Source organism: Molothrus ater, chromosome 3, assembly GCF_012460135.2.
Source record: "Molothrus ater isolate BHLD 08-10-18 breed brown headed cowbird chromosome 3, BPBGC_Mater_1.1, whole genome shotgun sequence".
Lineage (NCBI taxonomy): Eukaryota > Metazoa > Chordata > Aves > Passeriformes > Icteridae > Molothrus > Molothrus ater.
In genome coordinates, this window is record NC_050480.2 from 42,084,439 (window position 1) to 42,098,029 (window position 13,591).

The following is a 13,591-nucleotide window of genomic DNA, read 5'->3' on the forward strand; positions in this document are numbered from 1 at the left end:
ACTTTGGTGTATGCACTTTTTTGTGTCTGCAGCTGAAACATAATTTCTGACAAATTTTATGTAGCAAAAGTTACAATTTCCAACGTGGATAAGCAATGAAAAGGACAACTGAAATTCTCTGACACATAAGAAGAAGCATGCTAAATTATAATTTTTAAGGGATGAACTGAAGATTATGAAGCTTTCCAGACAGGAGAGCTGCTTTGATAAGCTGTCCTGGATGAAATTACATTAGTTCAGTCACTTAAAACTTTTGTCCTCTCTAACATTAGTCAAGCTAAGTTAGTTCTCCATTTATGCTGCGTTCTGGTCAAGTGCTCTGTCTTTATTTCTTTCTTCCTTCTTAAGAAGAACTATGCACAAAACATTTATTTTTAGGAAGTTTTTTACTGCAGAGAACAATAGTTGCTAAGGGAGAAAAATAAATATAAAAGAAAACAGAAATAATAGTCTGCTATTTTAAAGCAGATATGTTATCCAGTATACTTTATGTAACAAAGATTCTGCTGCCAAATATTCCAGAAGATGATGGAGGAAAATGCTTAATGGAAGTGTATGGAGTTGTCTTTAGAAATGAGGACTTTTTTCCTTTTCCTTTCAGATTTAAGTCCAGAAAGAAGGTATTTTTTGTAGTTTTAAGTATTGGATGAACCATAAGCTGGTTATCATTATGCATTAGGTTAGTTGATACCTTTTAATATTTTTGGCTATTTATGTGGTTTATACTAATATACTTATTTTTCTATATAGCTCTTGGCTTTCAGGTGTCAGCTGATAGTGGACATGTTAGTGTTTAATGTAACTTTTCTTTCTGTCTTCAAGGTATCCCAGATTGATTCCATCTTTGAATGCTTATTAGAAGAGGAGGAGCAAATCCTGAAAGACATGCCTATTGAATCAATTGAGTGGGCCCAGATAGTTGTCAATGTGAACAACATCATTAAGGTACAGAACTGCCTTAACCAAGATGTTTGTGGGAGTGGAAGATAAGCATCAAAGGGCACAGAACAAGTTGAGTGTAGCACATCCGAGTTACTGACATGGGAAGAAAAATGAATATGCTTTTCATGTGTCCAAATACAGCAGGAAGGAAATGACAGCCTTGGGCGGAATTAGGGGTGTTCCTTTTCATTCTGAGCCACTGTTAAGGATAATTTGAGAAGTTGCAGCAGCTTTGTTGGAAGTTGTGAAGTCATGAATATGTAGCAAAGAGTGAAGCGCTTGTGTTTGAGCTCTGAGGTTTCTTGCTCAGTCAATATGTCCCCTTCTGTCCAGCTGAGAAAGTGGTGTAGAAAGAATGTGGGTATTGAAGGAACATTTCAGAATTACAAAAGACAGCATCTTTAGTGGTCTGTGTCTACTGAGGTAGACTTTAAAATACTGACATCCTTACCTTTCAATAGGATATGCTACAAGCTGCCTGTCAGTATCGTCAGTCTAGAGCCTCTTTATATAAAACAGGAGAACTTCCAGAAAGAGAACCTGAATATATTCCATGGACAGGTGAGAAAATGCTATTACAAGTTCATAAGTTTCAGAACACATGAATTTCAGTCTGAATTTTAAACTTTCTGTTAAAAGCTGCTACAGGGTTGTCAGTGAGAGTAAATGAAAATGAAGTTTTCATTTGGGGAATTAAATGGGATGAATCAACGAACTCTTAGTTTGTCTCATACTGATGATGCTTTTTTAAAAATTGCATTTCAAATTTGGCTATAAAACCACAAATTTGGCAAAGAAAACTAGTTTTAGAATTTTTATAGATTTTTTTTTAATGCATTGGTTCTGGTTGGCAGAATCAGAACAAATGTTCTCAGAAGCAGGCCCTTTGCAATTGATGCTTAAGCTTCCTTGTAGCCTCTGCATGTAAAACACTTTCATTTAGTGCTTCTAAGACAGAAGTTTTGCAATCCATATTCCTCCTCACAAAAGCAGGACCTATGCAAACTCATTTGATCTTGTGTTTTGATGACTATATCAAAGTATTTAAATCAGATTAACAGAAGTTGCCTTTTTCTTGTGTGTATTCTCTTACTTTGCTTAGAAATAGTGCAAGTAATTCTTTTCTTCTGAAAAAAGAGCTGATGTGGGTAGTTGGCAACATAGATCTGCATAGTTCAGGCTTTTAGTTGGGCTCAGTTTAATATGTAAAACTAGATAGGAGCAGTTGTTTATTGCTGGGGGTGGAATGATGACGGCATTACTTTGAATTTCAAAACAAAAACATTTATTGGCTTTTTTTTCCCTTGTATTTTTTTTTTATTATACATAGTAATGTTTTTCTTCGCTTTGCCACAGATTGCTGTGGTGATTGGATTATTGCTTTAACGTTCCCTGCGTTGTTTTCCCCAGCCTGCAGCAGCGTCCGTGCGGCGATAGCGCGGCAGCACGGCACCATCCTGAAGGTGGTGTATCCCCAGGTGGACAGCAACCTGCGCAGCGTGCTGGCCGAGCAGCTGGTGGCACTGCTGGATTGCCTCCTGGATGGCTACGTCGCTCAGCTCAAGTCTGTGGATCGCCTGGCTGACCAGGAGCGCTACAGCAGCGTGGAAATGGAATATGTCCAGAAAAGATCCGAGCTCTTGTCCCCTCTCCGTGAGTGCTCTCCGTGATCTTTAATGCAAAGATGAAGTGGTCCATTCAATGAGGAAATTACAGCAATTTGGAGTAAATGGCATCTGTGTATGAATTCTGTTTGCTTTACACAGTTGCTTCCAGAGTACAAATGGCTAGTCTATGATTTAATGAGATAATTACAAAATAAAAGCAGATTATAAGTTAGCATCCAGGACCGCACTCCATGTGTGCACCTCTTGTTAGACACCTGGGTGATTGAATTTTTGTCTTCTGCTAACTTGTTGCATTTTTCTGGCAGTTTTTTATCTTGTGCTGCGGGGCTGAAAGTAGCCTGTAAATGGATTCTAAATCTTTATATTGTCACAAGCTGAGATAAACCTATATGCCTGTAAACTTGTTTGGTGTTTATCAATGAATAGTTACTTTTTGAAGCCAAATTATTTAATAATCTTACCCATTGTTGCAGGTGATCAAGTCCTGAATGAGTAAGCCATAGAAAAGTTCCCTTTTAAAATGGAAATAAATTAGTGAAAATGCATTTTAGTAACTTCGAAAAGTTTAATTTTTTTTGACTGAAGTAAATTATATAAGTAGAACAATCTAATGATAATTTTTGAGCATTCTTAAAAAAGCTTCATAAAACTGTCATTGCTCATGTTCATGGGTTCTGTTAGCTTATAATTACATTTTATATTGTTATGTTCAATCTAAGGTTCATATTTCCTTACAAACAGAACTAATTCTTCTGCTGACTTACATATTTAACAGAACAAAAAGGAAGATTCTTAGTAGTTTCTCTTCAATGTAAGCCCAATTATCCTTATTTATTCTGTTCCTTTTCAAAAGCTGACGGCTGATGCTTTTTTGCTTTGTGCATTTAAGTGGCTGTTATTATAGTTGTTAAGTCATGGGTGGAATTGCCTCCTCCAGTGCAAATAGCAGGTGATGCTAACTTTCAGAGGAAGTAGAAGACATGATGCCATTTAGTATTCCCTTTTTCCCTCTTGTGCTGTGGGACAGAGGTGGTAGGTCTGTGAGCATGCATGTGCATAGGAGATTTATGCAGGAGGGGAATGTTCCTTTGGGAATGTGTGAGTATCTCTTCAATGGCAACACTTGAAACTTGTTTTCATTTTTCTGGTCTCAAACAAAGGTGAGCTCCTTTGATCAAACTTTTTCTTGGTTACTTAGTTTCGCTGGGACAGTACCAGTTGGCTGCTGCTTTAGCAGAGAAGTACTGCGACTTTGATATCCTGGTGCAAATGTGTGAGCAGACTGACAACCAGGCCAGATTACAACGCTACATGACTCAGTTTGCAGATCAGGCAAGTCTCTTCTATTTCCTTTAGGTAGTGTTTTATAATAAGTTTGTACCTGAAATGTTGCAAAAAAATTTATTATTTCTTTCTGGGGTTTCTTTTCCTGTTTTTTTTTAATGCTTATGTAATTATGTATACATACAGGGGTAATGTGGAAAATTGAAGTCAATATTTACTGTAAAATATTCAATGGAGTATTTTACATTGGGAAGGCAAAGCTAGCCAGCAGAAATAAAGGTACTGCCTGTATGGGCAGTACCTTTTCATGGGACTTTTTTGTGCCCCAGACATGTTTTCTCACTCTTAGCATTTTGTGATTTCTTCACTCAGTCGCTGTTGTCATTACACTGTTGTTTTATTAAACTAACATAACATAAAATGGAGGATAATTTCCAAAAGAGTTGAAATTGTTAAATGTATAAATAGAAAAGTAATTAATGTTAATATAAAAGTAGTTAGGAAGAGTAGGAAGGAAGAGCTGTTGCTTTGGGTTTTTTTGCATTGTCCTGCTACATATTTGTTGGATGGTTTTTCCACTGTCTGTTAAAACCTAGTGTAAAAATTAAGTGTTCTGAAATATTAGAAAGCTTAAGGAAAAGGTGGTAGAGGTTGCTTGAAATGTGTGGGACTGGAACAAAAAGGTGTTAATTTGAGAATTAGTGAGATGAATTTGTTTAGCTTTCCACACCTATTGGGGAAAGAGAAATCCTGCAATCTACATGTTTCCTAGTAAAGGGAGTACATAAAGGTTGTTTAAATAACAAAAACCCGAAGTATCAGTAATAGAGAGAAATTACAGCAAACTTTTTAAATAGTGCATCTTAAGATACTCAGCCTGACTGGTAAAGGGGATAAATTACCTTTTTTCTCTCCTCTTCATATGCTTTATTTTAAAGGGGAAATGTAAAACTTGCAGAAAAGAAGTTACTGTTGCAAATGTAGAGATGAATAGATAAATCTAATGGATGAACTATCAGACTGATGGCCTCTTCAGACTTGAATTTTAAATTGTTAATGCAATTAAAATTTAGCATTACTCTAATATTGTCCTGAAAAGACTTAATTTAATCTTGAACAGAAAACCTGATTAGTTATTTCATATTCAAGTTTTTGAGGATAAAATGGGATGGTTTTTCTTTTAAAAAAAAGAGAGGTTTTTTTAAACAATGCCTGAGAGAAGGAAGGTTGCAGGTTAACTTTTAGGTAGGAGGGAATGTTTCAAAAACAGTGACAGCTGAAGTAAACTTGTTTATGAAAGGAAATAGTACTCATGGAGTTTTGAAGGGGACAAAGAAACAGGTCTGAAATGAGACAAGAAGAATTGTGATTGATGTGATTCCTGTTCTTATGTATTAACATGAAGAATTTACTTTTGGCACTTCCATCACTTTAATTGAAGGATTCTGTGTTTAGCAGCATCTGTTGCAGAGAGCTCATGAATGCTTTAAACACCTTCTATCAGGACTCTTAGGGGGATTCTTATCAACACTGTAGTAATTTCTGTCCTGTGTCTGCGTGTCTGGCTTTATCAAGCAGGTTCTTACTATTTTCTTACCAATTGTATTTTAAAAAGCACTTAGAAGGCAAGCCAGATACTGAAATGTAACTTCTAAAATTTGTTCATATTTCTCTTGTGTTCAGAACTTCTCAGATTTCCTGTTCCGCTGGTATCTGGAAAAAGGAAAGCGAGGAAAGCTGTTATCCCAGCCTATTGCTCAGCACGGACAGCTGGCCAGTTTCTTGCAAGCACATGAACATCTGAGCTGGTTACATGACATCAATAGCCAGGATTTGCAAAAGGTGGGGTTTCTTAAATACAGCCAAATGAAAATACCACATGTTGAACTGGTCAGGTAGGTAATTTACTGAGTTATGACTCTTCCCCATCAAAAGGAAGCTTGTCCCGGTGATTTAGGGGAAAGATTGCAGATAATTAATTTGGTACTTTTGGAGTGCCAAAAGCTTCCCTTCAGGCACCATCTGGTATCTCATGTAAGCCACTGCACTATGTAATGGAAATTAGGGCTGCTTTTCATCCCTGGCTGGTGGCTAGTACTTTTTACTGAGGAAGTTTGGTTTGGCTACACAATCACAACTTTGATGGAATTGAGGATTTATAGTGAAGATCAATAGCATTATAATATTATCCAGCCAGGGAGAAACTGAAACTTCTCTTTCAAGACTAGCGTCTTAAAGCTAAGGAATTTGGAGGTATCATGAAAGTAAAAAAGCTATTGGTAACTTTAATCACTTATATATACTTAAAGTATTTTGAAGAGCAAATGTGCATGTGGATAGATTAATGTGACATTGTTTTTAAACATGATAATTTGTTGCCTTCTGGGCTTTCAATTTACATCACCTCTTCTTGCTGGTCAGTCTTTCCATCATTCTGCTAGACTTAAAAATGCATTTCATTTAACAGTTAAAAGTATTTCAAATCAAAAATGGCTTCTTTCAATCCACATGCATGTTTTGTTAAGCATGAAAACCATTCATCCTACTGCAAATTCTAGGTTCATAATGCTGTATCCCTCTTAAACAAACAAAAAAGTCCCACCCACCAACCCCAACCAAAACAAATAAAAACCACTCTGAGAAATATTGTAATATTCCATTTGTGTCAATTGAAGTTTTCTATGTCATGGCAAAGCACTTTGAAGAGGGGGTAAGGATTCTAAAATATGCATTTAATTCTGTGTAGGTAGTTTATTTCTGAGTAAGTGCTCAGAAACTGTTCCTTTGTCTGATAAATGAATTCTTGCCTCTGTATTTGGTTACTGCAGAAGTTATACACAATTCTGGTTTTCAAATTCTCAAATTAACAGGTAAAACAATCTGCATGAAATAGCGCTCTGTCAAAACATATTTGCTTGGCTTTTATTGCAAAGAATTGAATTAGATCCTAAAGATACAAGGTGTGAAGTTGCAATTGATCCTTTGAGAATGTGGTAGGTTTTTTTTATTCGCAATGGAAAGATTTTTTAAATGTTTTGTTGAAAGAGAGAGCATCTTATTGAAGAGTGTAATGCAGAGTTTCACTGTGCAAATTGTACAACTTTTGAAACTAAGGGTTATAGTATTACAAACAATAAATAGCTGTGAAATTTCTGTTCAAATTAATTTCTTTCTTTTCTTTTTCTTCTGATCCTAATTTACAAAACTGATTTCTAACATCTTAATTAATTTTAGGCTCACAGAACATTGCAGACTTTAGCAAATATGGAGACACGATATTTTGCAAAGAAGAAAACACTTCTTGGCTTGAGCAAATTAGCTGCACTGGCATCAGACTTCTCGGAAGACATACTACAAGAGAAAATAGAAGGTAAGAAATAAAAGCAGGGCAAAGTGAAGGAAAGACTAAATTATTGAATTAGAATCCCATTAATTTTGGAGATTGTTGACTTTTTTATGTTGAGGGCGCTGACCTAGGTAAGGATAAATGGGCTGATGATTTTGCTCATTTTAGAAAGCACAAGGAAGAGAGCATGAGGCACTAACCTCAGTGTTCACTTTCATCTGTGAGTTAGGAGCATGGCAAATCTGGACCTTTACACTTTTTCTACTAACATGTATAATATTGGCAAAAATAACAAGCTGCACCTGTACTTTGAGAAGTGGCTGAAAGTTGTCAGCCAGTTACACTGAATGTATTTTAATGAATCTGCATTTTATATTTCAGATGCAAGGTAAAAAATAGTTAATTTCTTAGAGCCCATTTATAGAATGGCTTTCACTGTTGAATTCTTCTCCAGTCTGAGGCTGTTCAGCTGTACAAGGAAATCCCGTAACTGGGCCGTAGTGCACTAATGCAGTTGCAAATATATACAGTTGTGATCAAGTGCTTTCTCAGGGTTTTGCTCTCTATCTAGGAAGGTTACCATGACAGTGCTTTGCTGTACTGTATCTGAAATTATGTGAATGAGAGAAGTACAAATACCTATTCTGCTTCGTTACCAAATGCAATGGTTCCACTGCTCTGCCATTCCTACCCGTTTGGAAAATACTGTTTGTGCAGCACATGTGCTGTGAGTTTGAGAAAAAGTAATTTTGCACTACTGGTTGAAGGATTTTGGCCACCAGGGGGAAGCTTTGGAATATGACTCAGGGTTGATGCTCAAGCTTACTTCTGTTTATCTGCGTATTTATCCATCTATGTAATGAATAGTTCTTAAATCCTGTAAAAAAAGCCTGGTAATAATTAGGTTAACTAAGTAGGCTTTTTAAATTATTTTTAGCTCATAATAATAATAATAATAATGTATTATCTGCCTTTTAAGTTGTATAGCATTGCATGAAATCTTGAAGTTTAAATCTGGTTTTTATCACCGTGAAAATGCCTATGCTGATGTGATGAATCTCACCTTTAAATAGGAAAGTTTAAAAATGACAAATGACATAATCAAAGCTTTATTGCAGTGGACTGGAGCACTCTCAAAATTTGTTCTGGACTGCATTCTGCTACACATTTCTGTATGGCACATGATGTAGTTATTAAAACTTAAACTCTTCATGTATCACTTTCCTGTTGATAAAGAAAGACTAATTATTTCTGCCACATTTTGCTTATTCCTCTAAACAGATAAAATGCTCCACAGAATTATTTTCGCTATTCTAACATGCAGTGAAAGTTAGTGGGAAGGAGAGGGTTCATACAGTGTGGTCGATATTATTCCATTTTGGATGTCTTAGACTAGCAAGTTTTTCATCCTAAAGCAGCACATACTGTCAAATATAAAACAGCCAAAAATTGAACAGTTCATGAGATGGGACTTGTCCATGGCACAGCTCCTTCAAGTTGCAACCAGCTCATTTTCCTGTGCAGTGCAACAGCTTCCATCCAATCTTCTGTATTAATTTTGAAGTTTTGGGGCAAAATTAGAGTTATGCATTTTCATTACACTGGGAACATGAGTGGAAAGTAAGAACTGGTTCCCTGGGAAGGCTGTATTGAAGTGGAAGTATTTCTGTGCTTTGAGAACGTGGATGAGAGTCCAAAGGGAATGCTTCAGAACAAACACTTGTAGGCTTGAATAATATTGTGGCTTGACAGTTGCTGTTGTGCCACAAAATTTATTATTACATTTTAGTAACATGAAACATTCATTTCCTTAAATGACTACAAGAAATATCAGAGCAGGAGCGCTTTTTGTTACATCAGGAGACGCTTCCCGAACAACTCCTGGCAGAGAAGCAGTTGAACCTCAACGATATGCCAGTGCTGTCTGCATCTCAGCTCATTGATGTAAGTGTCCCATGTTGTCTTCATTACAACTTCCAGTATGCTTTCTGCCCCTTTGTGATGAAATAAATGAGAAGGTCACAGCTGGCTTTATCCCTTATATAACTTGCTAAGCACCTAAAGATCTGATGTATGAATTAGTTTGACTTCACTTAGTTTCTACCAGCAAACATCAAAATGATGGGTTTGGTCCTAGTTTTTTCTGTTGAATGTGTGCTTTGGAGTGTTGCTGCAAGAAAAAGCAAATGACATCAGTCCCAGAAGTTGATTTACTGGTCTAAACCAGTTTTTGGATGTGAGACAGTTTTTACCTTCCTTTACATTCTTGATAGAGCAGAACTTGGTAGGGCAGAATGAACAAACAATTCTACCTTAGTGGAGAAGGATGCTGCAAGATAGAAAAGGGAAGTACTAGAAGCAGGAAGAGGCTTTTGGTCATCTGTTGCAAAGAGGCATCAGAAGTCTTTCTACTTTTGCTTTCTTTTACAAAAATCCAACCCATCATGAAACAAAAATTAGAACTGTTCCAGTATCGGGATGAGTAATAGTGCTGATTCCTTTTTCACACTCCTTTCTGGGATCAGCCAGGAGCCCGTAGCCTTACTGATTCTGCCTTGTTTGCCACATTTTTTTACCATCCAGTGATGCACACAGAAAATAGTCCATGAATAACAGCAATACATTGTAGAAGAAGCCACTTATATCTGGCTGTCAATATTTCTGTATTTTTCTGTAATCCTGTGGAAAATCAAAAGCTAGCATGTAAACAAGCTGCTTGTTTACATTCTGGTCATTTTCTTAGAACTGTGCTAATAGCAGATTGTGAAGTCCTTACCTGTGTATTTAAGTGAGGCTATCTGTGGGATTAGGGAAGGGTAGGAAGTGTCAGTCAGGACTTGGCAAGTGCTGGCACCACAACAGTTTTCCTTCTGAATTCTCTCTTATTGTCAAACTAGTGTTAATACTTGCTACTTGCAATGCAAAAATGAAACTCAGAAAGTGTAAATTAAAAGAGTCTTAATGTTAATTTTTCTTTGAAGCACTAATTTATAGTTGGGTGATATGAAATACTGAGGGGAGCTTGTTGTTTTTAAGGGGTGAAAGGCAGCACATGTGCTGAAGTTCTGCTTTGAGCTTAATTACCGAAATAATTCGGAGAGCTTATTTGTGGAGCTGAGCTCTGCCTACAGTAGTCCAGGAATGTTACAGCCTTAAATGGCACTTAAATTTGAAACCCAGCAGCCTTGTATCCAGTATCATTTGTCCACAGGCCATTGTCACGTAGGTGGAATGCTGCCCTAAAACCTTAAGTATATTCCTTACTATAAAAATACTAGCGGTTGAATCAAGACATATTTTCATGAGAAGGTCATGTAAGTAGAAAATATGTGGTGGTCTTCCCACAGTGGGTTGTCCCTGATACCAGTTACATTAGTTTGTAGGCTAAAAATAATTCTCCATGTTAATCTCTGATTTCATAGTTGTTCATATGTGATGAGAACAGAAGAGCCAATGAATATGACTTCAAGAAAGCACTTGATCTGCTGGAATATATTGATGAGGTAGGAAAACTTTTCAAAGGATTTCTAACCTAGAGACTTTTTTATTATTATTTAAGCTAGGGTGGTGCGTCTATAGTTAATTAACATATTAGCTTAGTGTATGGTAATTAAAGCAACCCCTGATGTCTTTTTTCAGTTTGTTTTTAAGTCACTGGAGACATATGCCAAGTGTAGTTTAGATAATTTAAGAAAAATTGCACTCTTCATCTTCACTTCCCATTTATAGTCTATAGTTTCTTTTTAGAGCCTTGCTTCCCTACAGGCTATCTCCAAACAGGACAAAGATCAACTTGTTTTCATAGTTTAGTTCTTGTGTCTTCCCTCTTGACAGTTTCACTGATTGTCATGAGGTAATGTGGGATAGTCACCACTTTCTAACATGTAAATCGCTTTGAACCACAGATTTGCCATCTGCTTTTTTCCAACTGTATTTTTTTTCCTTCTCAATAAAATAAATGTTACTCTAAACCCACGCAATTTCAATTTTTTTTCCCACAGATACTAAAATTCCTAACAACTTGTGTAGAACCATTCAGCACAAATCAGAGGTGGTGGTTTCTGTGCAACGAAGTAACTGCCCTTTTCAAATCAAATGTATATATTTGAAAACATTTACTAATGTTTTTATATAACATATATCCTAATGTGGATACTAGTGCATGTTAGTTAGCTTGGCCATACCAAAAAAAGAGCTTTGACTCCACTCATCTTTTAGCATGTGGTAAAATAAAATTTGCCTAGAATACAATGTTTTACAAATTGATATTTTTGTGCCTTTTACAAGCTGTGTTAGTTGGTTGTCAGCAGTCAAGTGATGCTGTAGAAAGTCTGAATCCAAGATTTCAAATGGAAACAAACAGTGTTTGGTGTTTCAAAAGTCCAATCAGATCATCTGTTAAAACAGCATATGTTAAAAATTGCATTTGGTGATTGAAGAATCTAATTCATTGGTGCAATCTGCATGATAGCGTGATTATTTCTTTGTAAAAAACCCTAGAATTTTAATATGCCTGTCTTTTCTCCTATATGAATTGAAGGAAGAAGAAGTGGATGTAAATGATCTTAAACTTAAAATTCTCTGTAAGGCTCTCCAAAGGGATGGGTAAGTATAAATATAAGTTCCTGAGACACAGCTTTTCCAGAATTATATTTTAGTGTTCTATTCTCTAATTCACAAAAAATACTTAATTTCACAGGATGAGGTTAGTAAAGTGTAATGTGTCTGATCAGAACATGTATTCTTATTTATAAAGTTGTAACCACAGTAAAAAAAATCACCTGATGTAGAAATGAGCCCATGCAGCTTTTGTTTTTGAACCCTTTCCTGAAGTAAAAGAAGCGACCAGTGCTGAATTTTTTTAGCCTTTTTCTTTTCCTATGAAGCATCTCAAGTAGAAGCTTTTTAATAAGATAACACAGGCAGAGGTCACTCCTGCAAGCTTTTATTTCACTTGGGTTTTGCCATTGAACCACACTGGCAATTTCATGACCTTTTTGAGTTAAAACTGCATTTTTGGTTGTAAGAGATCAAAGCCTAATCAGTGCTTAGAAAAGCCACTCTTGTGGATGTTTAAAACCAAATACAGGCAGAATCCTGTTGGTCACAGGGGTCTTCTCATCAAACAGTGGTACTGTTCTTTCCCAGGTTAAATAACACAGATGGCATTTCCTCCCTTTCCTTTCCAACTCTCAGAAGTCTTCTGACTTTCCTAACTCCCACCTATGTTCCAAGAGGAAGCTAAGGAAGAAAAGATGAGGAGAGAATACATTCCAAATGCACTGTGCCATTTGTGATTAAAATGGAAATAAGCAGCATTTGGATTCACACTTATGGATAGGACAGATTCCAAATGGCAGTGGTGTCTAGGAAATAATTCCTAATTGCATGGCTAAGTTATGTCCAAATATAACACAAATCATAAGCAGAGAGAGGTTCACACTATTCCAAGTGTTTTCCATTCCTGTAATTTTAAAGACAGAAAAATTCAGAGCTCCTGCATGGCACCAATCCAGTTATTGGTTTATGATCTATCTACCCTGGACAAGCACGGGGTTTTGAATGAGGTGTTTTAACGGTTCAAGTATGTACAATGGTGACAAGATTTTGGCCACTCTGGCAGCTAAGCAGAGGCAATTTGAGATGCAGACTCTACACTGAATAGTGGGCAGAAAACTTGATGTCTCAGCTGAATTTCCAGTCCAGCAAGGCTCACAAAGGCTTACAGAGAGGTGGTGTTAACTTTCATCTCTGTGCAAAAGTAAACATTAGAGATGTAACAGTTCCTACTTTTGAGGATGGCCTGTGGTTTCTAACTTGAGGGCTACAGATGGTGAGAAGGTTCTTGGGTAGGATGGAAAGCCTTACTGAGTCAGCTCCTGATGCTCTGCTTGTGTCCTCACTGTCCTCCTCTGTGCCCAAGGGGAGAAAATCCCCCTTCCCTCCCTCCTTTCCTCACATTCTTCCCAGTGGAATTAAAGATGTAATCCTAGACATTTAGGAGCTGAAGAGACATCCGGGGTAAAACCAATGAAGTACAGAGGATTTGTCAATAATAGCTGCTGGATCCAGGTTCAGATCTGTTACAAGCACGTCCCACAGGCCTGTGGTAGTTTAGGGAGTGATATGAGAACCAGTTTTGTCTGACAGCTTAGCACATGGAACAGGAAATTTTAACAACTGAAAGGTTAGAATCACAGCAAAACAAGTTAGGTTGGTGTTGAATTTAAACTGGAGCATATAAAGCTCTGCAAGGATGAAAAATTGTCATTTAAAACAATCTTCCTCTTAGAAAAATCTTTTTGGGATTTTTTTTTATCACAAATGAGACTGGTATTCATGAGTCTTTACGTTTAATCACAGAGTAGATAAACTTTTTGTTTTGTGATTG

The 13,591-nt window shown here is 36.7% G+C and overlaps 1 protein-coding gene across 1 annotated transcript in view; it reads left to right on the forward strand.

The window, feature by feature from the left end:
* NUP133 (nucleoporin 133) overlaps positions 1-13,591 on the forward strand; it is a 29,785-nt gene that overhangs the window by 14,207 nt on the left and 1,987 nt on the right. The window contains 9 exon segments of the mRNA XM_036380654.2: positions 823-945; positions 1,404-1,503; positions 2,353-2,595; positions 3,769-3,902; positions 5,538-5,696; positions 7,089-7,224; positions 9,026-9,144; positions 10,623-10,703; positions 11,741-11,805. Coding sequence (XP_036236547.1) covers positions 823-945; positions 1,404-1,503; positions 2,353-2,595; positions 3,769-3,902; positions 5,538-5,696; positions 7,089-7,224; positions 9,026-9,144; positions 10,623-10,703; positions 11,741-11,805 — 1,160 coding nt within the window.